Source organism: Lacerta agilis, chromosome 5 (assembly GCF_009819535.1).
Source record: "Lacerta agilis isolate rLacAgi1 chromosome 5, rLacAgi1.pri, whole genome shotgun sequence".
NCBI classification, from domain to species: Eukaryota; Metazoa; Chordata; class Lepidosauria; order Squamata; family Lacertidae; genus Lacerta; species Lacerta agilis.
This window is the reverse complement of record NC_046316.1, coordinates 57,836,260-57,861,129: the sequence shown is the minus strand read 5'-3', so window position 1 is coordinate 57,861,129 and position 24,870 is coordinate 57,836,260. Positions and strand designations below refer to the sequence as shown.

Genomic DNA, 24,870 nt, shown 5'->3' with positions numbered 1-24,870 from the left:
TGATATTCTTGCATATAGGTGCTTCCCCTGCAGGGGGAAACTCACTGTAAGAGCAACCCCTGCCATGCATCCTGACAAGGAAGATCAGGGTATTCAGAATGCCTTGTAGGCAGGACAAAGAGCAGTAGAAGAGAACTGCCTGGAAAGCCAGAATCCACCACCAGCTGTTTTTATGGGAAAGAAAACCATTGCCAGTCAGATCCTTGCTGTTGGCTTGATCAAGATGCAAGCCAGCTGGGCAAGCAATGACAAGAGAACCAGCATGCAGTTGTTTACCATTTGCTGATGGAAAATGATTGCTATACTGGCTCTCTTGACATCACCTGCCCCATCATTGGAGTATTTCTCCATTTAGGGTAAACCAGCAGCAACAGCTACAACCAGGATCTGTTGTTGCAAGAGCTATGTGAGGAGATGACAGCTATGATTGATTTCCTCCTCTTGGCAACCAGGGCAGATAGCACCAGTAACAATTCCTGGTTCAAATCCCCCACCATCACCATTGCCATTTCCAGTAGGATTCTTTTCATAACTTAAATAGCCCTTTAACACTAGGGGATCATCCACACTTCTACTTGTGCAGTGCCTAGAAAGTATGACTTCTGAGTGGTTTTCTGCTTGACCCACTCCTTTGCAAGGGAAAACTCGCTCTTAAGCAACAAATCAGAACAAATAGCATCCGGGGAAAACCCAAATTGCCATTTGCTCTGATTGAGCACTAAAAAGCACTTTGCTCTAGAAAAAGCAGCAGGACAATGGAAGTGTGGATAAGCCCTAGGTTAGAGAGATTGGTATCTATGCAGCCTTCATAACACAAAACACAGCAATGTGATATGGAGGTTTCTCTCTTTCTCTTTCTCCTCTTCAGCTCTAGAAGAATGCACATTCTAGTCCCACTGCACATCTCAGTGCTAAACACAGTGCAATACTATAGCAGGTACAACCTGCTGCTGCAGCAAGAAGAAATATTCATGTTCATTCGTTGCCTATATGGAGGGCAATTGCTTTTCATTCCCGGTAAGGAATACCCCAGAAGGGTGGCATCAAAAGAGTGGCAGTTTCCAGGTACCAAGGCAAGCTCCCAATTTTTCATTATTTTGGGATTCACCTGTCCATTCAAACCATACTATTTAGGCTTGTTTCCTGAACAAACACAAAAACCTCAGCTAGAAACGTTCTTCAGCTAGAAACATCCAGCTAGAAATGTTTACCCACTTCAATGAGTAAAAACTACTGGCAGAGCCTGCTCAGCATAGTGACTACATTCAGGGAGCACTGATTTCTTGCCTGCTGTATTCAAGGGCTGGGGAATCACCAGAGATTATTCAACAAGAATTCAGTGGCCAGGAGCTGACTAGAATGTTATCTAGCCTCATTCTGTTAAATGTAAGTAGCACTAGAGCAATGGAAAATCAGGGTCAGGTAAGCTCACTTCCTGGTTTTAGAGGGCAAAACTGTCTCTCTAGGTGACTGAAAATCTGGCCTATTGTAGCTGAGCCACAGCCTGCTTCAGATCTTCCACAATCAGGTCCACATCCTCCTTGCTGGTAGCACGACCCACACTGAGACGCAAGGCGTTCTGTGCCACGTCATAAGGAATTCCGCAGCTAAGCAGGATGGAGGATGGCCTGGTGAACAAAGATAAAGTAAGTCAAGTTTAAACTAGTAAAATTCCCTACAGTGGTTCCAAGAAGTGAACAGAGGAAGGAAACAAAAACCATTCAGTCCTATACTTATTTCTAAGTCTCATTAGTTTCCAATATGAGCCGCAAAGAACTCTGCCTCTGTAGTGCACATTCACATCACTGTACTTCCTAAGAATGCTGCAGTCACCCCAGCTTAGGAGCAGATCCACTGCAGTGTTGGTTTTAAATGATAGGCAACACTTTTCTCTTGCAGGCAGCCTCTGGAATATTGCCCAGGAGGGAATGTGGCTAAAAAAGGTTCCCCATCTACTGGTATGTAGAGTGGTCAGAGTGTCAGATTACAACTGGGGAGAGCCTAGGTCCCAGCTCAGACATAATTAGCTGACCTTGAGCTAGTGACTAGCTAACCTCCTCACAGGTTTGGTGTCAAAAGAGGGTCAAAGAAACGTGTATGCTGCTCTGAACTCATCAAAGAATGAGAAAGAAATGTAAAAAAACACCTAACAAACGAATCTGACTTAAGCCCAAACTAGATGCAAAACCATCTAGTGTTAGCAATAAGAGCTGGATGGGGACCCTGGCACGGAGGTAAGGGAGCTTTGACTCTGCTGTGGACCCCTGACCCTGTTAATCACATTGGGGGAAAATGTTTCTATCTTCTCCAGTGGAAGCTTTCCCCCCATGCAAATAGTAGGCACAGGCAGCACCATCCAGATTGGGACCACCATGGCAGGGGAGGAGTGGTTCAGTTCTCTCCCCCAATAACAGGGTGCCAGTCCAGACTTGCCCCTCATTCCTGCAGTTGTTACTTGTGTGAATGGCATCTCAGTTTTGTTTGGCCCTTCACGCTTGCTATTCAGGAACCTGCTTTTGAACGTGATCCTGTGTGCATCCATGTGGAAACATGGTGTTGAAATGTATTATCTCTGGAGCAGGTATGTGAGCAAAAGCCTCGATTCTAGCACATTCTGTTCTCAGATTTGGCTCCAGCATTATGTAGCTAATCAATTCGGACACAAGGCTTGTCATACTAATGTGCTCATATGATTTTGCAGGTCTCAGACATAAAATTGAACCACAAGCATTCTAGGAAAAATTTTAGAAGAAAGAAATACAATACAAGGCACTTAGGTTTCCACTGCTCTCTCCAGTATTTGAAACAAGCAGCGCACAACAGCAGGGAAGCAAGTTGCTGCTCAGACACATGATCTGTCACACTACACTGCTCTCTTTATTCAAAGGAAAACCACTTGATGATATCCTAATCCTAGGCACTTAGTTGATCACCTACTTCCCTGCCCAGCTGGAACCATCCCCTGTGAGTTCCAAAAGAGTGGATGCCAAGGTAGAAGGGCCACAGCTGATGCAAATGCTGGCTTGTACAAAAGTGGAAAGAAAACACTTTCCACTAAAATATAAATACATTAACCAGCTTATGAACTTAAATCAGATTAACCAGCTTCTATAATAAGCTCAGCTCCTGAATAAGCGGCAACAGTCTGCAAGACTATCTCAGTAACCCTCTACTGCTAGCACCCTTTCATGTGCTGCCCTTACTACCTGGGGGAAACTGGCACTGTGGCAACTATACAACCCCTCCCACTTCTTAGTCCTGGACCAGTAGCTCTTTAAAGCCAGGAGAAGGGCAGTTCACACAGCTAAGTGGAGGGACAGGATTAGTCTGCCCATTGTCCAGGAGCAAATGGCATGGCTTGGATGCAGGGTGAGCGATTGTGGGAGGTGGTGTCACATGTCTCTGGCAGTCTTCTCCTAAAGCAGGAGGATTTCACGTTTGAAAATGGAAAACGTTCCTTTTGTACATCTTTGGGGGGCAGGAAGGAAGACCATAAAATGTAAGGGCTGGCGTTACTGTCATAGGGTGGAATTTAACATTGTGCTCTTCCAATCATTCTGCCTGCACAAGCATTTCAGCTTGCCAGACAAAACGATCCCACCATCTCCACCCACTGTTGTGGGGTTCTCCTGACTCCCCTCCCCAAGCCAATTTTGGGGCACACGGTGGGATATGGGAAAGTTTCATTGTGCAAGTGCGAGTCCTTGTGCAGGGCTGCTGCTGACAGGGCAGGTTAGGTGAATCCTACTATTGTCACACACACACACACACACACACACACACACACACAATTACTACCATTAAGAAGCAGAGTTCCCTGAGGAGGTGGGTGAGTACAGGTGTTGCACCCTTTGCTTTCACTTTTCTACATCAGATGCATCTGTCCCCTCCAGCCACAGAATGGCCAGTTTCCCAACATGGTTCCTTACCGGTCACCCTTCTCGGAGTGGCATGCAGCACCAACACTGGCAAGCAAAGTCCTACAGTGAGATAGCACCAGCCGACCTGCAGAAAACACAAGACATAGGACCTGGTGGAGGAAGGAACCCATAGAATCGGTTTTCAACCTCCCCTCACTCCATTCAATGATTATCCCACCTACACTTTTGCTAGAACTGGCTTCTCACTAAAGCTGGAAGCAGGGTGGGGAATAAACAAATGCAAAAGTTAATGCACATCATACATATAAAATTGTCAAATACAAATCTAAACAGCCAAAGTAGGGATTTAATGACAAAAAGGTTTGATAGATAAAATCAGGTTGTGGGTTTTACAATTAGAATCCCTCCTGAGATAAATATGAAATTAATGCTGAAATTATAAAAAGCCAAAGCTTAAAACTCATTTCCTTTGTTTACAGTGGTACCTCCAGTTATGAACTTAATTTGTTCCAGAGGTCCGTTCTTAACACAAAGCTGTTCTTAACCTGAGGCGTGCTTTCGCTAATGAGGCCTGCCGCCGCTGCTGTCGCCACCACCCGACTTCCACTCACATTTGGTAGCAAAGTTTGCTACCAGGAGTATCTACAGGCACGCCTGGAAGAAGCGAACCATTTGGATCCCTTCCAATCGGGATTCAGGCCTCATCATGGGACTGAAACTGCCTTGGTTGCACTGGCTGATGATCTCCAGCAGGCTAGGGACAAAGGTGAGTGCTGTTTCCTAGTTCTGCTGGATCTCTCAGCTGCTTTTGATATCATCGACCATAACATCCTTCTGGACCGTCTAGAGGGGCTGGGAGCTAGGGGCACTGTTATACAGTGGTTCTGCTCCTTCCTCCTTGGCCGTGTTCAGAAAGTGGTGGTGGGGGATGAGTGTTCAGACCCCTGGGCTCTCACTGGTGGGGCGCCTCAGGGTTCTGTCCTCTCCCCCATGCTTTACAACATCCATATGCAGCCACTGGGAGAGATCATCAGGGGGTTTGGGCTAGGTGTTCATCAGTATGTGGATGATACCCAGCTCTACCTCTCTTTCAAATCAGAACCAGAGAAGGCAGTGACGGTCCTGTGTGAGTGTCTGGAGGCAGTTGGAGGATGGATGGCGTCTAACAGGTTGAATCCTGACAAGACAGAAGTACTGTTTTTGGGGGACAGGAGGCAGACAGGTGTGGAGGACTCCCTGGTCCTGAATGGGATAACTGTGCCCCTGAAGGACAAGGTGCACAGCCTGGGAGTCATTTTGGACTCACAGCTGTCCATGGAGGCGCAGGTCAATTCTGTGTCCAGGGCAGCTGTTTACCAGCTCCATGTGGTATGCAGGCTGAGACCCTATCTGCCCACAGACTGTCTCGCTCTAGTTATCTCCCGCTTGGACTACTGCAATGCGCTCTATGTGGGGGCTACCTTTGAAGGTGATCCGGAAACTACAACTAATCCAGAATGCAGCAGCTAGACTGGTGACTGGGAGCAGCCGCTGAGACCACATAACACCTGTCCTGAAAGACCTACATTGGCTCCCAATACGTTTCCGAGCACAATTCAAAATGTTGGTGCTGACCTTTAAAGCCCTAAACAGCCTCAGTCTGTATACCTGAAGGAGTGTCTCCACCCCCATAGTTCTGCCCGGACACTGAGGTCCATTGCCGAGGACCTTCTGGTGGTTCCCTTGCTGCGAGAAGCCAAGTTACAGGAAGCCAGGCAAAGGGCCTTCTCGGTAGTGACACCCGCTCTGTGGAACACCCTCCCACCAGATGTCAAAGAGAACAACTACCAGACTTTTAGAAGACATCTGAAAGCAGCCCTGTTTAGGGAAGCTTTTAATGTTTAAAAGACTATTGTATTTTAATATTTTGTTGGAAGCAGCCCAGAGTGGGTGGGGAAACCCAGCCAGATGGGTGGGGTATAAACAATACATTGTTGTTGTTATATTACAGTGGTACCTTGGGTTACAAACACCTCGGGTTACAAACACTTCGGGTTACAGACTCCACTAACCCGGAAGTAGTACCTCGGGTTAAGAACTTTGCCCCAGGATGAGAAGAGAAATCATGTGGTGGCGGCGCAGCGGCAGCAGGAGGCCCCATTAGCTAAAGTGGTACCTTAAGTTAAGAACAGTTTCAGGTTAAGAACGGACCTCAGGAATGAATGAGGTTCGTAACCAGAAGTACCGTATTTTTCGCTCCATAAGACACACTTTTTCCCTCCTAAAAAGTAAGGGGAAATACCTGTGCGTCTTATGGAGCGAATGGGTCCCTGGAGCTGAATTGGCGAGGGGCCAAAAGAGGATCATGCTTTTTATTTTACAAAGAGAAAAGGGGGTGTTGAAAGGACCCCGCTCAGCAGCTGATCAGCAAGAGATCGGGAGAGAGATAAGAGTCCCGGCTCCCTTTCAGCCCCACCCTCCTTTGTTGAATGTGCTGCAGAGGGAGGTTGTTTCTTTCCCCAGCGACATGTGACTGGCTAATTAAATTATCTGTCTGGAAACTGTAGAAAAGGCTCCCTTTAGAAGCTGCAGAAATGTGAGTTGAACCCCATAAAAACAGCTTTTCCTCTTTCCTTTTCCCCCTTTGCAAAAGGAGTTTTGCTTTTCCCCCTTTGCAAAAAACTGCAAAACCTTTAGCTGATCCTCAAAAAACAGGGTTTTTCCCTTTGCAAAAAAAGCTGCAAAACTTTTAGCTGATCTTCAAAAAACAGGGCTTTTCCCTTTGCAAAAAAGCTGCAAAACGTTTAGCTGATCCTCAAAAAAACAGGGCTTTTAGAGGAGGAAAACCAGAAAAATATTTTTTTTTTTTCTTGTTTCCTCCTCTAAAAGCGAGGTGCGCCCTATGGTCCAGTGCGCCCTATGGAGCGAAAAATACGGTACCACCGTACTTCCAGATTAGTGGAGCTCGTTACCTAAAGCGTTTGTAAGGGGCACGGTACGTAATCCGAGGTTCCACTGTATTTGCAAAATTTCACAATTTGTAATTTATTTGAGCAATTACAAAACCAATTTCGAATACCATATTTTAGCATCTCCCCACTCTCCCTCACACAGCAGCAGTCAGGTCTTCATCTGCTCTGAAACTATCTTAAGAGCAATGCAGTCTTGAGATCTATAGACAGGATTAACACGTGGTTATGTGTTGGTCACGGGACGTGGGTGGCGCTGTGGGTTAAACCACATAGCCTAGGGCTTGCTAATCAGAAGGTTGGCGGTTCAAATCCCTGCGATGGGGTGAGCTCCCGTTGCTCGGTCCCAGTTCCTGCCCACCTAGCAGTTCGAAAGCACGTCTAAGTGCAAGTAGATAAATAGGTATCGCTCCAGTGGGAAGGTAAACAGCATTTCCGTGCGCTGCTCTGGTTCACCAGAAGCGGCTTAGTCATGCTGGCCACATGACCCGGAAGCTGTATGCCGGCTCCCTCGGCCAGGAACGTGAGATGAGTGCCGCAACCCCAGAGTCGGACATGACTGGACCTAATGGTCGGGGTCCCTTTACCTTTACCTATGTGTTGGTCACTGAGGAAGCTGTAGGCAAAAAACAAAACAAATACCCTAACGTAGTCTGACAGCAGCCATATAGGAATGGTGAAAGTTAGAGCCATAGGGGATACCTTTTAGTCCTGAGCCCATGACAGAAAAGTTACAGGTGTTGCACAGTCGCCTTGAGCCTTTCAGTCTGCAGTTAAAATTAACTCCTTGCTCTTCAAACGCGGCCTAAAATGTGCAAAAATAACACTTTCAAGAAATGTTTGTTAATGATTGCCCTCATTTCACTATCCCCCAACTTAGCCTTCCTACAAAGGAAGGCAGCAAGAAGAAAGTGCCATACAATTCTATCTACAAACAGGGGTCAATCCTCCCTTCCCTATGCAAAGGTTGCAGGCCAAATCAGAAAACAGGCACTCACTTCAAGTCTCTCTTCCAAGTAATCCCGGACCTTCCTCATGTGAGCTTCATAAACCTCACAGTGCCTGGTCACCAAGTCTGCTGCCTGCAAAGGAAGACAATAAGCACACCATGTTCCTCAGTGGCTACAACAAGAGACAGAACCATGAAGGGAATGATGATTCCCATAGAACGTCCCCATCCAGACACATGAAAACAGATCAGGATATTAGATGCAGTACTGAAATGGGTAGGCAATCTGAATGGAATCACCTTTTGTGCCTATTCATAATGTGATTCCTTTGGTCTGACAGTGATTTGTCAAAGACCATGGAAAGTGTACATGGCACACCTGCAAGGTACCCACCACTCTCAATCAACTAAAAGAAAACCCATTAACCATATAACTATATGCCTGCAACCTCAGTGACATAAGCTCTCTTCACCTGATCTACCAGGGTTCTAAATTGCATGGGCAGCCTGCACAGATAGTAAAGGCTCCCTGCTTTAAAACCTATTCCTCTATGGTTCATTTTGTTTTAATACACTGTTTACTACTTGGAGGGGGGGCATTTGGCCAAAAAGGCAATAGCAGGAGCTGGGAGAAGCTACCCAACCTTGGACATGGGGCTAAAGATGCTGACCCACAGCTCCTTGAATTTATGTTGTCCCTTTGTGAAAGCAGCACATGAAGAGGGCTACTAGAGAAAATCTGGACATTCTCCAACAGACCCTAAAACAGTGGCTGGGTGTTGAGTTATTGAGAACACTTTCCCCTCACCCCACCCCCAATGTATATAGGCCACCTTGATGTACCTTTCTTGTTCTGGCATGCTATTCACATAGAGCCACAGGGAAAACTGTAAAAGTTCAGCTGTTTGCTCTGAAAAATATGCCTAGAAGAACAACCTCTAGTATTTCACCAAGTCTTCAATAACCAGATCCTCACAATGATGGGAAACAACTGAAGTTTACAGTAAAGCATTTGTAAGCATCCTTGTCTCCTATCAATGTCCAACTGTGCACACAAACCGGCCTGAAAGGCAGATTTAGAACTTTTGCTCCATAGGTCAAATAGCAACTCCACCTCTGGCATGACAGCACGAGGGTGTGGGGGAAGAGAAGCACCAGCAGAGATAAGCAAACCCAGAGAAATCTGTTGCACTGCTTCTGCCTTTAAATTATTGTAAGAAGAATGTTGGGTTGAAATCTGAGCCTTGCTACCAGGACAGCATCTCATGTTGAATCCATAACTGTCATTTTTAGCCCTCATCACTTCTGAGCTTACCTTGCCAAGGCCAGCAATCATTGGTGTATTCTCAGTCCTAGAACAGAGAAGTGCACTGTGTATTTATTCCTAAAGCATAATAAAAGTGGCACAAGCACAGGGGCTATATCTACCTGGGTAACTAGCATAATGCAGGGACTGAAAATGGCGCAACTGCATGATAGGAGCTACCTCTCCTGAGTTACTCAGTTGTGGGGGGAGGAGATCTAGTCTTTGTTATCTGAATGTGACTTAGGAAGCTCAGGTGCTGCCTTATACCAAGTCAGACGACTGGTTCATTGAGCCCAGTATTACTAACCAGCAGTAGCATTCCAAAGTTTCAGGCTGTGGTCTTTCCCAACCCTACCTGAAGATGTTGGGGATTGAACCTAGAATTTTTTTGCATGCAAAGTGTGTGTGCACTAGCACTCAGCCACAGCCCATGAAGTAAACCCTACATTGTATTTCCCAGCAGCTTATGCTGAAACACTTCACACTTTGCCAAATGAGAAACATGATACGAAAGGGAAAGGTTTTCAAAAGCTGAGCCTTTCACTCACTAATCTATGCATCCTTGGAGTCTCAAAGAAAACTACCTTAAAAAAACTGCTTGGTGTCTTCTGTCGCAGAAGAGGAATATGGGCTACCCACATATTTCTCCCACATCCAAGAGAAGCCCCCACCTTACTTGGCCTCTCCCTGGATTAAGTGGCTCCCTCTGTGCCCTCATCCTTCTTACCCAGGACGGAGGTTCCTTTCCTGCCCACCGCCAAACAGCATGGGATGGAGAGGAGTGGTGACACCAGGTCCTCGCACATATAGCGCTCCAATACGCGGGGCATAGAACTGCAATGATAAATCACAAAGCTAATGCCTCCAGACAAGAACTAAGAGGTGTGTCCAACAGGAAACTGAGGTGCTTTGACCACACAGAAGTAAGGCTGACAAGAGCAGAGAAGCAAACATTAATCCTTGGGGAAATCATGGTTGCCCGTGGGAAAGAAGTATGGGTGAATCCTGTGCTCACTGCTACCCCTCCCCTAGACTATATCAGTGCTATTTCACACATATCAGAAGAGTTTCCTGTGTTTTCTCCCCCTGTTCTGTATCACTTGACAGGCATTTGTGTGCTTCAAAAAATACATGACAAACATGTTCCCAGATGCCACAGTTATTAAACTAATTACGCCTGGAGATTAACTTGAATCATTACTTGGCAACTGGCAAAATAAAAAAAATGAAAAGCTGTTTTTGAATACTGTAATGGAAAGTGATGTTGACACACTGGACATCTCCTGCTGTGGGTCATGCTCTCCTTCGCAATGTGAAAATGTGGACAAATTCACTCAACATTGTTCCCAGATTGCCATCTGGTGGAGAAGCTGTTTAGTTGCATTGCATCCTAAGGAGTGAGTTAGACTCTCCACTATGTTTTTAGTTGTTCCAAGAGTTCACGAGAAAAATAAAAGACAATTTAAACGACACTTGCTGCATTCGTGTGCAACCATGCTAGATGCATGGGCTGCAGAGAAGAGGGCCAAGATACTGTTCAGGGCAGAGTTTACATTACAGTCACCATATGACAACCTGCATGGCAGCTGTAGCAAAATACAATTGTCAGCAGCAAGCAAATCAACAATGGTTCTCAATTTTAAAAATGCTGACAGACTGCTGCTCTAGCACATGGAATCTCCCAAAGTTCACAAAAGTCCAAAGTGAGATAGCCTCATTGTTTATTCTTTGTGTGTACATATTGTGCACTGTTTTTATGAGAGTGAGGAAAGAAGGAAAAAGTTTCAAATGGGAAAAAAAAGGTTTTGGAAACCAATATGTAGATAGCATTAGACACATTTATTAAACAACATAAGAAAAACACCTTTAACCCTAATAGAGTCAGTCTGCAATCCTGCACAATGAGAACTGTGAGTGAGAGAACCAATCACGAACACCAAATTTTTTTTACTGCCAGCTTCCTGCCATACAAAGCACCTCTGGATTATGGTCACTGTCTGGTTCTCAGAATGATGGCTGGTGTTCAGGGAGCCCTGATACGTTCTTTCTTATTTTTCTCTGTAAATGTTTTATCAACAATAAAGGATGATTCTATGGGCTGACAGCAACTCTCTGCTCAATGGGTATTGGATTTACCATGTTGGGAGATGACCTAGATGCATGGACAACTCTTATGTTGCATGTAGAAACTACATTGTAGACCGAAGAGAGAAGCACCATACCTTGTGCCCCACAATAGTGAGGTAATCCACTCCCAGATCCTGCACGTCCACTTGACCTTTCCCAATCATCTGTGCTGCATCTGTGTGTACGAAGATCCGTGGCAGACCAGATGCCGTTCTCTTCCGATTGAGAGCTTGAATCCGTTGGCTGAGTTCGGAGACAGGCTGATAGAAGAAAGCACCATCAGGAGGCATCCTCTCACCAGGAACACAAGTGTTCTGGCTCTCTCTTTTGCTACTGCCCTACTGGCTGGCATATGATGCCTTCACAGAATTACTTGCATGGAAAGCTGATGGCTGCATTTGAACTTTTATTGAAGTTATTATATGGCTTTATTGCTCACTAGAAGGACAGATCCTGAAGTTGAGGCTCCAGTACTTTGGCCACCTCATGAGAAGAGAAGACTCCCTAGAAAAGACCCTGATGTTGGGAAAGATGGAGGGCACAAGGAGAAGGGGATGACAGAGGATGAGATGGTTGGACAGTGTTCTCGAAGCTACTAACATGAGTTTGGCCAAACTGCGAGAGGCAGTGAAGGATAGGCGTGCCTGGCGTGCTCTGGTCCATGGGGTCACGAAGAGTCGGACACAACTGAACGACTGAACAACAACAACAACAACAACAACAACAACAACAACAACATTGTTATGTAGTACAACTGCCCCATCTTTGTGATCAAGGTAGGAGATAGCATTTGGTGTAACTCAGCATCCAAACAAAGGAGACCACATATAAACTCCACAGAACACATAACCCTACACAGGGAGACCATGGTTCACAGCAAATGGCTATGTCTCTATGTCTCCGGAGAGCAAAACCTGTAATTCCAAACTAGATTGGGGGAGCAATGAGGTGACAAAAATTGTAGAACTAAAGGTTTTGCAATACAGTAGAGCTGTAATTTATGTACATTTAACATGTGCGCATTCAGCTTTAGGCACTTAGCAAAAACAAAAAATTAAAAGGGGGGCAGAAAGAGGAGCGGGCAACTGGGGGGGGGACTTTGCACTATTCCCAGAACTTAAACCCCTGTGTAAGTTGTGGGGCTTACTGTATACCTAAAACATACTGAGATTGAAAGCTGGTGGAGTGAAAGGAGAGTGGAAATATTTTGGGGGAGCATCAGCTCCCTCTCATTGACTCTTGGCATCATCTGACCACATATATGAACCTCATATCCTTAAACATGTAATAAGAACTGATGGCACAACTCACCATGATAACCCCAGTTTCATTATTGGCCAGCATAATGGAAACTAGACATGTAGTTGGACGGATTGCTGCAACAACTTCATCTACTTCCACCTGTCCTGTCACTTTGGACACGGGGACAAAAGTGGCTTCTGTAAATCAGGATGCAAAAAAAAGATGTTGGTCCCATAGCTCAATGCGTTCATCAGCAGTTACTATGTATCTGGCAGCAGTGGAGAAAGTCACAGGGAATAGCAGACCTATTGCTAGGCAACAGGCAAGCGCTCCTTAGTCTTGAAAGATTAAGATATGGCTGTCATAAGGGAATTTGGGAGGAAGTGGCTGTTGGCTTAGAAGCAGCATTTAATGAAAGAGGCAGCTGAGCAAAAATGGATTTTCCTGGAGCTCAGCTGGATACTTGGAAGTTAAGAGAGGAGGAAGCTGAGGGAAAATGCTGCATGCTGTTTTAAGTCTCTTCAGTTTGCAAAAGCCCCCACTAAGAGCTCTGAGTCTCATACCGAGTTCTGCCATGATCCTGCCCAATTGGAGAAGCACTAGAGATTAAACATAGGACCGTTTGAACACAAGCTATATATCCCTCCCTCCCTACACAGTGGTAAAGCCACTTAACAGCCAGGTTAGGAATGTCATCTCTGACTCCATGTGTTGGTCACTTTTTGACAGGCGAGAAGGATAGGATAGGATAGGAAAAGGTAAAGGAAATGATGCTAAGAAATGAATTTGAATTAAAAGTTCAGAACTGCCCCCAATTCTGGACCATTAGCACCACAGTGAAAGTACTGCTGAGCCAGCTTTAGACAGCTCACATTCGGAGTAAACAATAAAGAGACTGTATACCCCCCCAAAAACCTTCATGGATCACTGCCTTGTCATGGCGAAGGGGCTTGAATAACTCTGAGAAGCTATGAGCTATGTCGTGCAGGGCCACCCAAGACGGACAGGTCATAGCTGAGAGTTTAGACTAAATGTGATCCACCTGGAGAAGGAACTGGCAATCCACTCCAGTATTTTGCCAAGAAAACTCCATGGACATAAAAAAGGAGTTGCTTTGAGAAGAAAGTGAGTGTTTCCAAGGCATGCTCTGGTTTGTGGGGTCACGGAGAGTCAAACACAACTAAGACGACTTAACAACAATACCAAAAAAAGTAGTATTTGCTACTCAGAAACTAAAATTGCTTTAAAAAAAAAAAAAAGAGCTTTTGCCAAAGCAGAATTTGGCTAGTGTGTATAATTTATCAGCAATCTCTGACTATCCACTACAGTATACTCACCAGCCTCATGCTCTTTCACTAGGTGCTCCACAGGGAGACGGACTGAGTCATGTTCAATGCAAGATGTAATTAAATGTGGACACATCCCCAGAGTCTTTTGTTTATCTTCTCTTGGTCCATCAGAACTTTGCTTGATGCTTTCCTTAAAATGCTTCACTGCAGTGTGGATCACTAAATTGTTTGCCTGAATGGAAAAAGGAGGGATACAAACCCAATCTCATATGTTCTTATGAATATCCAGATTTACCAGTGCAGTCCTCTGGAGTAGACAATGCTGAATTTCCTACCCAAAAACTAGTTCAGTGGCAGACTTGTCTTTCAGTCTCAGAAGGATCAGAGGCAGAGGACTGATTTGTAGTCATTACCTCCATGTGAGCGAATCAAATTGCAATACATGCTTCTTTGCAGGTTTTAAATAAAAGATAGAGCCATTCAACGGAAGAGGGATAGACTTTCTTTTTATCTGATGGGTGTTTGCTGGGTCTTACTTGGCACTAATTAAGAATGGAGTCGCCAATGCTATGAGAAGCAAATAAAGTCAGACTCCATTGAGGGGAAAAAAATGACAGCTAGCATGTTATGGGTTGATCTTTTAAATGACTACCAGGTCAAAACAGTGCTAGCAGCATCTTATATCTCACCTCTGTCCCACCAGAAGTGAAGACGATGTCCTGGGGTCGTCCCCCTACCATTCTAGCCAGACTTTCACGGGCTCCATCTATAATATTTTTAGCCCTTCGACCTGTGAAATCAAAGGCACATTTACCTTATTATCAAGGCAAGGTGGGGGAAAGTCTCCAAAGGGTGGCATTAGGGGATGACTACCACCTTGAGTTCCAGGGTTTAATAAAGTGATAAACAAACAAATTATTAAGTCTACCCAAATTCTGGAAGAGTTTAATTGTTTTGATACAGAATAATTATTTCTGGTAACATGAAGTGCCAGATTTGGCTCTGTGTTCCTTGCATGAGCATTTATTTCAGCAAGTGCTAAAGACTGGATCACATGAAGTAATACATTCTCTTAAAGCCATTTCAATGCAGTAACTTGAATTTAAAAAGGCAAGATGAATATAAAAATGAGATGGGTGCTTTCATAGAATGTTTCCATCCAGGCTTGCTCTCACCTTCTGTGTAAGAGCTGCTCGGATTGCCCCATGCTTCATGCATGGCTTCTGTAACTGTCTCAATAACCTCTGGAGCCAGAGGGGTGGTTGCATTGTAATCTAGGTATATCTTCCTGAAGGGAACAGAATGCAAGAATAGTTACAACAGAAAAAGGAATCAGATACATTAAGACAAGCACTCTTCGGGACAAAGTTGCATCATTGGTTATGAAATATGCTGCCCTAACCAAACCACTTCTGAAGTCATCATTGCCACGGCTTCTCCAAAAAGATGATACTGGGGTTTTGAAATAAAACATCACTATCTCTCCCCAAGCTTTAAAATGTGGTGCCAGTTTTGATGAATACATCATATGACACACTCACATGAATGTGACAAAGTGAGCCCAGGCCCATGAAAGCATATGCCACAATGTATTTGCTAATCTTTAAAGTGATTTTGCTGGAAATCACAGCTTTCTAGCACTTAAGAAGTTGACTACAGTCATACCTCGGGTTACGTACTTCATTGGTTCTGGGTCGCTGTACATAACCCGAAATGTATGTAACCCCCAAAACGCGCTTTGCGCATGCGCGAAACGCACAGACCAATTCTGTGCATGCGCAGATTGCGCGGGGGCGGGCGGGTTACACTTCTGGGTTATGGGAGTTCGTAACCCAAAAAGTACGCAACCCGAAGCGTATGTAACCTGAGATATGATTGTACTGTAATCTTTCAGTTCCTAGAGCTCAATCCTAGGATTTTATTTTACTTGCTTGGAGTTTTGCAATCCAATCTACACACATTTACTTGGAAGTAAGTTCCACTGAATTCAACAGGACTCATTCCCAAGATATATTGTGGGTAAAATAGCAAAATCTCAGTACTTACCATTGTCAAAAAATTGTCTCCATTTTTTTAAAGTCAAGGGAAGCTACAAACCTGTTTGATGAGTTGTTCTCCTCTCCATCAAAGCCAATTTTCTCTCTGTTCTCATTTCCTTTGTTTACTAATACTTTCTTCATTTGGTTCTCTTCCATTCTCCACCAACCTATTTGAAGAAAAACACAACCCACAATGTTCCATGAAACATTAGACTTCAAATAGCACACAAATAAATTATGACATGCCTTGGCCCATTAATCAAAAAGACACCACTTCTGCTGTATCTTCAGGAATCAGAGGCATTGACTTGCACCCCAGATTGGAGGGGCCAAGTCACACGCAAGCACAACGTGACATCATGACATCACATGAAGCCCAACACCACTGCCCCCTGCTTGCAACTGCAGTCCAGAAAGCCACCACCCGTACACCACCTTACCTCCACTAGCTTTCCACAGCCACTGCATCAGCTAGGCCAAGGTCTCTGCCGCAAGGCCTCCAGCAGAGGTTAGGCAGCAGGCAGTGGCGGTTTGAGGTAGTCCAGGCTGCATTTGTAGGCAGGATGGTGGTGGGGGGAGGAGCCCAAGCAGTAGATGCACATCACTGGGAGGCTTCCTCCACCCCGTCAACATTGGGGGGGGGGGGTTGGCCTGTCTACAAATATTGAGGAGTCCAATCCTATAGAGATGGGACCTATGTCAGGAATATTGCATTACCATTCTGTAGAGGTACCTCCAAAGATGGACATAAGGAAGTTAGAAGAAATATTTCCCATTTCTCAGGTTCCCTTTCTTCCTAGGATTGATATGCTATCTTCCCTGGTTTCCAGCTGGGAGGCAATTAAAGGAAGAGTCACACACATTGTCAAAAGATTTGTATATGGGAGATATGTTTTAGGACTGACAGCGGCTCTCCAGGATTTCCCCCCGTCCTACCTGGAAATGCCAGAGATTTTAAGTGAATCTGGACCTTTTGCATGCAAAGCATGTACTTTACACTACCAAACTACAACTCTTCCTTAAAGGTGGATTGCCTAATGTACCCAAGGAAGCTCATAGTAGAGGGGAAATTATTATCATTATTTATTAAATTTCTATACCGCCCTTCATCCAGAGATCACAGGGTGGTTGACAATATAAAAATACATACTGTACATACCATAATAGCAAACAAAAACAATACTCCCCCCAGTTTAAAAAGCCATAGAAAGCCAAAAATTCTAAATTGTTGTTCAATCTGCAGTGATGGTAGTTATTCTGTTGTAATTTTCACGTGCTACCCCATCTTCTCTCACAGGTTCAATACATAAGCACTGTTATGGGCAAAGACCTGCTTCTAGCTTCAGACACTTCCAACACATTACCAGAATAAAATTTTGTTGTGTAGCTAAACACTCAACAATAGAGGGTTGTTAAGTGGAATGGGAGAGCCTCACACTATATGAAAGACCCTTAGATGTCTTGCAGTCCTATCCATAGTTATCGTTCTCCGTTTGTAATTATCATTGCTTTGTTTTTGCACTGAAACTCCACCCTTTCTATTAAGACTTTAGCACAACCTTCTAATCCCAATGCCCTATTGTAATTAACCCTAAATACATGTACCTGAAATAGCTGCTTATGTAAGCCTTGTCTCTGCTTCCCTCTTGTTTCTGTCATTACCTATTTCTGGATTGTGAACCCCTTGGGGCAGGGACCTATCAGTTCCTTTTTGTTTCATTCCAAAGCCCCATTAACGTGGATGCAGGGGCGTAGCAAGGGGGGACAGACCGCCCCATGTTCCATAATGGAGGGGGTGACAAATTATCAAGGAACAATTACTGCCCTACTAGGGCGGTTCATAAAAAACTTTTTATTAAAAAAATGCCTGCTCCAAAGGTCTTACTATACTAGGGATTATGTAGCTGTATATGAAATTTCATGCATATCAGTTAATATATTGACCGTCCTCCACCAAAATAGCTGTTTACTTGGCTGTTTTCCTATGTCGTGAAGGCTGAAATTTCAGTTCAGTGGAGCACTTACTGTTCCCAACCCTAACCCTGTGGAAAGCCATCTAATTAGACTTTAATTTGATTTTGAGATGTTTTTAGGAAGTAATTTAATTATTGTTTGATTTTTATACCAATGTTATGTATCTGATGTTAGCCACCCTGAGACCGACTTCAGCCAGGGCGGGCGGGATATAAATAAGTTTTTTTTAATTATTACATGTTATTATTCCTTTGTAAGAAAATATGAAATAACGTAAAACCATTTTTGCAGGGGGGGGAATCAATGGGGGGAGTGACAAGAAATTTTCTGCACCGGGTACCACCTGACCTTCCTACGCCTCTGCGTGGATGGCACCATACTAACATTAATACAAGAAAACAATTTATATGAGTCACCAAGTTGGTTCCTTTTATTTTATTTATACTGAAATGTTTTTTTTACTGCTGAAATTGTGCTAAACAAAATGGAGAACTGTTCTGCTCAGCTCTTGCTCCCAAGACATAAACTGAACCTCCCTTTGGACAAAGGAGCGTATATCCTAATACCACATCCTAGAGACAAAGAAACGAGACGACTACTCCCCCCCCCCCGGGTAAGAGAGATGCCTGTCCAATAACAGCTAAATAACAAAATGCTGGACTGCACAACCTTCCGCCTCAACAGGACCATTTTTATACAAACTTCGAGGCGCACCTATTGGCTACTACGGCATAACTTCAGCTACGAACCAATCCGCGTCCTCCAACTCACCACGTAGCTATTGGCTGCTGAGGAGGCTTAACACTCCAGTCACCGACAAATCAGATCCGTGCCACACAATTCGGACTGACAGTGGCAAGGCGGGTTGACGCGTAGTAGACGCAGGAGCCGGGGCATCCGCTTACTCTCTCTTCCCACTCTCACTATCATTAGTAATATGACGACAGTCACCCGAAAGAGGGCATTGGTCTATGGTCGAGTCTGGTACTGGTGTGGCTTCAGCTTCCGCCCAAGAAAGGCTATTAGTTTAATCGCGACCAGGCGGGTCGCCTCAAAGGACCAATCAGCTTTCTTCTCCGCCAGTGCGTAATGGCGCTCTGCAGGGCACGGCTGCGTTAGTTAACCAATCGGTTGCCTCGCATTGATGATGCCCTGCCTCCGACCTTCCCCTTAAGAAGCAAGACCGCTTCGTCTATTTTCCTTGTCTTCCCTTACTGGTTCTGTTCACCTGACGGTGGTTGGCGATTGGGTCTGTTGTTTTTTTTGACGTTGCCGTCGTCGTTACTTGTACGTCCTTTTTTTTCACAAGGAGGCCTCGCTGCAAAAACGGGACCATATACTTGCTACCAACGCCCAGTTTATTATTTTTTAAAAAGCAACTCGTGAATGACAGTTTAGATCACAGAGACGTCGGCATGAGAGAACACCACAGAGGAAGGGTTGCTCGCGCTGCCCTTCCTCAAGATGGCGGCGGCGGCACCGCTTTCCCTTTTCCCGCTGCGTAGGGCTCGCTCGCTCGTTCTCACTTACCAAGATGGCGAAAGATGGGCCGCGGGCTTTTAATTGACGCTTTACCTGTTCTGGCTGGTTCTGCAGATCGAAGGCAGGTCTTGGGGATAACGGGATAGGCGGGATTAGAGCCGGCCAGGCCGGACTATTCAACTGTTGGCCGGCCGGGCAGGGGAAACGGCGCCTGGGCCTCAGGCGGCTTCGGCCTGGGAGTGGGGAGGAACTTGCCGGGGCTGAGAGGGGAGGGCGGCAGGGCCCCACCCCCATCTGCCTCATGGCGCCTGTGGCGACTTTCGCCTGATTGGCGTTATTTTCCAGGCAGGAAAAAGCGCTGGTAACTGCCGTACGTGGAGTGCCTGATCCCTGCCTTGCAGACGGGCAATGGGGTGCGCAGGTGTTCTCTGGTGCTCTTGACAGCCCCGTGGTTTTAGGCGGCTGCAGGGTTGGTCCGCTTGACAGGTTTTAGAAAGATCCCTTCCTTCACGGTGGGCTGTTTTAAACCCCCCTGTTGGCCTTCAGAACGTTATCCCCGGACGCTATGCTCTCAAGCCTCTTTGGTTTTGTGCGCTACCTGCGGTCATAGTTTCTATGATCTAGAGTGGACTTTCATAAATTCCGTGATTGCATCTTCTTAAAAATCCAATATTGAGCCCTTCAGTTGAGAATTTGCTTTCAGTATGAAAATAGGAAATTCCCTGAATGCAAAAACTTGGAAGCATCATTGTATATATGCTGACAGGTGCTATTTGTATTTATTTGCCTGTTTCCATTCTGGGATTCGGGTTTCCTTTAGAAAATACTCTGTTCCATTTCAGATTGCAACACTATGCACATCTGGGAGGAAATGCTGTAGTCAACTCATTGGCACTTGCATGTGAATATATATGCATGAGGTTTCACTGACAAGAAGATTAATGTAATTATACCAGGGCAGTTCTTGCAGCAGGCAGCTTTGAAAAAGCAAGATTGAGGAAAAGGTACAGCTACTTGGAACTGTTGCATCTGTTAAAGGCTACCTGTGTGGTGGGAGAGCAGCCTAGAAATGTTGTAAATAAATATTTTTAAATATTTGAAGGTAACTTGGCTACCACAGATTTCTGAGTTATAATGGACAGAATACAAGTATTAAGACTGCTTGTTGAGGTGATTTGTAGTTCAACTGTTAATCAGAGAAACACCTGTGCCATTGCTAGAATGCTTTTTGTGAATTCCTTAATAGGGCTTAATAGATGGTATCTAATGTTAATCGTGCTCAATGGAGACCCACTGAAATCAATGGACAAGTACTCTGGGTCTACCTTGTATGATATTGCACTATATTTTTAAATATTAAAATATAAGAACATACAGAATTATATATGAATGATTTAGCTGTGCCAATGGACAGATCATGGGGGAAACTCAGGCTGCAGCTAACATGAATAAAATAATTTGATGCTTTACTGCTAAACAAGACAGTTTTGTTTTTTAGATAGGAGCTTACTTAGTCCAAATGGGTGGAACTAAGTAATATTCTCTCCAGAAATTACTTGATTGTCTATGTTGGCTGCAGTCCTGAACACTTTGACAACCTTGACTTACATATTCATAGCTTCACATAATTAATAGTTTTTCTTTTCATTCTTGTTGCTACTCTATTTCAGCTGTCTAATAATCTCTTTTATTTCAGCTTTTGGTATAAAGAGACACTGGAAAGGAATGATGGCGGCTTTGGACACTAAAGCAAAAGCAAAAAAAACTCTGGGAACTGTTGATTATGTGGAGTCATCAGAATTTGCACAAGGAATTCTGCCTACCAAGAAGGATGTCATTCAAAACATGCTATATCTATTGCACCCGAAAAGGGCTGGGCAAGCCCAGCGATCCAAAGAAGATGCTGCCCAGTTGCTTGCTGAACTTCTGCAGGAGCACTGGTTGTTTTGCAATTTGTATACCATAGCAACACAAAGCATAAAGAAGCATATTCTTAAGGTGTATGAGGAATTTTCAAAATTATATCAGTCCAGAAAGCGAAGAAAAAATGAGTTGTTTACACAGAAAGCAGATGATTTCAACAGGAGTTCAGAGCAGCTTTTTGACATATTTTGTACAGACACAGGAACAAGAGAGAAATTGGAGCAATACAGTGGTGTGAAGATGACTGACATTGAGTGGAAATTTCTTGAAGATCAGAGGAGTGAAAGAAAAATGTACTTTGAGGACTTCGTGGACAAGAAACAAATGGAAACAATAGAAAGACGAAGAAAAGTAGAATCACTGGAGCACTTCAGGAAGATTGCAGAAGAAGAGAGAGATGCATGTAAGCGTAAAGGAATGACTTCCAATAGAGATGAGCAGCCAGTTGAAGATGTCAGCAGTAGGAAGAAAGATGACCCCTGCCTTGGACGCAGCAAAGGAATTGGGAACTTTTCACATAAGGCAAAAAGAAAGCGCCTATCATCTGGCTGGATTACTGGGACAGCGTCTTCAACTAGCTATAGCGAGTCAGTTGCACCTGAATGTCAACATATACGTATGAGCATCAGAAAAGTCAGACCAGGGTTCTATGAGACTTTTGACAAATATGAAGACTGCTAGCCCAACATTCAAAATCTTTAGAGGAAGTTGTTTCTGTTGAAGTTTTGGGAGGTCTTAATACCCTGACTAATTGGAAGTTGATGTAGATATTTTGTTGGGCTCCATTAATGTACAGCAACGCCACCAAAGCAATGGCACCAGTAGAAATGGGCTTTTAGCTTACTGAGAAAGTAAGATTTGTTTAGGCCTGTACTGATACCTTCACAAGGTACTAAAAAGCTATAGTGTAGCAAAGGAAGACAGAAAAACCAATGTTTGGATGTTAAAGCAAACCAAATGCACAATAGTAGGTTATGTTATATAATAACAATTTAACCACTGGAACAGACTTCTTAGGAAGGTGGTGCATTCTCCATTTCATAGTCTTCATGTTGGGCTGGACACTCCTAAAAAAAAAACATTTTGCTGAAATGTTGTATAGTGGCCTGAAATAGAAATGTGAAGAGAAAATGCAGACTCTCCTGCAGGAGTCATACTATATAACCTGTTGCCCATTCCAACCTCAGTGTCTCCCAAGACTGGAAGACCATGTACAATTAAAATAAAAAAATGGTAACTAGTGAGATGGCAGCTAAAAGGAGAACATGGTCATGGGGCTGTGTGTCACAATGCAGGATCTTTTTGAGACTCACAATAGACTGCTGAATTCCTGCCTGTTAAAACGTGTAAGCACACCTGAAGGGAAAATATAATTGGCTCAATTATCATAAAAGTGCAGTAGTTTCCTGTAATGCCCCTCCTCCCCAATACCTTGATAATACTTGTATGGTCTTAAGAGACTGACCATAAACAATTTGCCATTACTTCATTGAGACTTGAAGGGGTTCTGCGCCTTTCAGGACTAGGTGTTTGCAGGCGACAGAAAATAATTTCCTCTGATCTTGCAGATATTTAGTTCCTAAAATACCTATACAGTTCTGAAAAGCAGCTTTTGATAGATAGGATTGGCTCATGTGAGAAGAAAAAAAAGGGTCAGGAAATTTTAAAAATGGCTTTTGGTATAAATGTGGTGGTAACAACTATTTGTATATTTTCTGCATTCTTAGCAATTAAATATCAGTGGTGAGAAATATATGTGGAGAAGTAGAATTTGTATTTTAAAATATTTGAGACCTAAACGTGTATAATGCACTGAACATAGCATGGGGTTGGAACTGCCTTACGAATTATTTTAAAGGTGTTTAATTCTTCTTCATTGAGTAAGGATTGCAAATAAATGCACTGCAATGTTTGCTACAGTGGAAGGACATAGCTGCACTGCAGTTATAATGTCCACTGAAACAGAAGCAAGTCCTTCCATCTTGAGAAATTTGTAGCTCTGCCTGCACTGAGCATTGGTAGTACAGATTGCAGCCCTTTCAAAGCTAGGCAAAACTTCTGTTTTCATACCTCACACTTTTTTTTCAGCATACAGATGGCTAGTTTTCAGTCTCAGATCCAGACATATTGTATGCATGATGGTCTGTGCATGTACAGTTACATTACATGATCTCTGGATAACATGGTGTATACACAGACATCCACATGTGGAATTGCTGTAATCTTATCTCTGGAAAGTCACAAACACCCGGCAAAACACACACACACACATACCTATGTTTCCTATCATGTTGGGAAGAGTATATTCCTCAGTACACTGCCCCATTGACTGTATAATAGTTAAATCCCAGAAATCATGGAGTATTGGGAATGGTTTACAGATATATGTACATCACTTGATCTATCACCACCTGATGGTTCTTGGCTGAAGATATGAACTGTGCACTAAAATGCTGTGTGTTGGAATTAATGTTGTGCGATATAACTGACCTGCTAAAGTTAGCATAATATTCTAAATTTTGCTCACATAATTTCCATAAATACAAGTACTTCAAAATATTAAATGGTTACTTTTAGGCAAAGGGCACCTGTGTAGCCCGAAATCCTAATAATAAATTGCCATCATTTATTTTGTTACCCTTTGCCAGAAATAGTTTTATTTCAACTGTTGCCTTTTTCATATGGACCAAAAATGTAACTTTATGCAGCATTATATGCGTGTTGTGTCAAGCTAAGGAACAATGATTTATTACTACATCTGTCCTTGCTTATTCATTTGATTTCCCATATGAGAAGTAGCCCCATTCTAAAACCATGTCAAAAAGGCTGACTGGAGAGACAATTAATGCAATTAATTGTAATGTAATTGGGTGATGTGCATTATGTCAGTAATACAAGTAGTTTTACTGGATTTTTGAAGCAATAAAAGCACCCTCTTTTTTCGGGAAAACAAATGAGCCATCACTAATGGTAGTGACAGTGCTTCCATTAAAATTTTTCTCCTTTAAAGTTTTTAAATGAATACCTCCAAATGTTTGCATTCAATAGTCATAGTTAATTTTGATGTTGTGTTACCATTCCCAGTCAAGATAAGCTAACCAAATGCCTAAAATTATCACCCCTCATTGGTCCTAATATTAACTGCCTTCCCAAATTGCAATATATTTTCTGAACAGGCAGTTTTTGACGAACCTTTGAATGAAGGAAATTGTCAGAATGAGGTTCAGCCACTCTGAGTTTAATGTTTTAGGGATCAAAAATCTTTTTTGTTTCCTGGAAGGGGTAATTCAAATGATATCTGTTCTGTAACATACATACAAATGCCTCGCTCCATACATTGCAAAAAAGCAGGAGCTAATTTTTCTTTTCCCATGTGTTCGTATTGATTGGTTAGGTTCTTTTAAAACTCAAAAGTAAAGCGGGGTGGGGTGGAATATATGATTTAGTAGTAAGTGTGTGATTGTCGCATTACTGCTGAATTAATCCTACTTTTTTTTTTTTTAAGTACGAATAATCAGGCCCAGTGCTAAAGGTTTCTGGAATTTGTTAATGGCAGGCCGGCCAAAAGATCATGTTGATTTTCCTGATAGACCGGTCATGTTAAAAAGAAGCCCCAAAAGAGAAAGTGTTGATTGTTTTTGCTTCTGAAAATTTTGACATTTTGTGTTCTCATATGACATAAAATGTCAGGTGCTTCTGCATGTATAGGA

General features: G+C 43.6%; 2 protein-coding genes across 5 annotated transcripts; one reads left to right on the top strand and one right to left on the bottom strand.

Annotated features, from left to right (window-relative positions):
• Positions 1–1,193: 1,193 nt before the first annotated feature.
• Positions 1,194–18,940, bottom strand: SCLY (selenocysteine lyase). 3 transcript variants are annotated; one of them, XM_033150026.1, is made up of 13 exons: positions 18,470–18,940; positions 15,840–15,948; positions 14,918–15,030; positions 14,432–14,532; positions 13,791–13,974; positions 12,523–12,650; positions 11,307–11,471; positions 9,812–9,918; positions 9,094–9,130; positions 7,828–7,911; positions 7,532–7,634; positions 3,930–4,005; positions 1,194–1,628 (listed from the first exon to the last, which is right to left on the bottom strand). In XM_033150026.1, the coding sequence occupies exons 2-13, from the start codon at positions 15,935–15,937 to the stop codon at positions 1,484–1,486; spliced, it is 1,341 nt and encodes a 446-aa protein (XP_033005917.1). In that variant the 5' UTR covers positions 15,938–15,948; positions 18,470–18,940; the 3' UTR covers positions 1,194–1,483. The 3 variants fall into 3 exon arrangements, with proteins under 3 accessions (XP_033005917.1, XP_033005916.1, XP_033005918.1); XM_033150025.1 differs by having other exon boundaries at positions 18,527–18,940; XM_033150027.1 differs by lacking the exons at positions 14,432–14,532; positions 15,840–15,948; positions 18,470–18,940 and having other exon boundaries at positions 14,918–14,992.
• A 185-nt stretch (positions 18,941–19,125) lies between these two features.
• On the top strand, positions 19,126–22,915 carry LOC117047178. 2 transcript variants are annotated; one of them, XM_033150028.1, is made up of 2 exons: positions 19,126–19,358; positions 20,934–22,915. In XM_033150028.1, exon 2 carries the CDS (start codon positions 20,963–20,965, stop codon positions 21,839–21,841), a length of 879 nt encoding a protein of 292 aa, XP_033005919.1. In that variant the 5' UTR covers positions 19,126–19,358; positions 20,934–20,962; the 3' UTR covers positions 21,842–22,915. The 2 variants fall into 2 exon arrangements, with proteins under 2 accessions (XP_033005919.1, XP_033005920.1); XM_033150029.1 differs by lacking the exon at positions 19,126–19,358 and adding an exon at positions 20,147–20,241.
• The last annotated feature ends 1,955 nt before the right edge of the window (positions 22,916–24,870 follow it).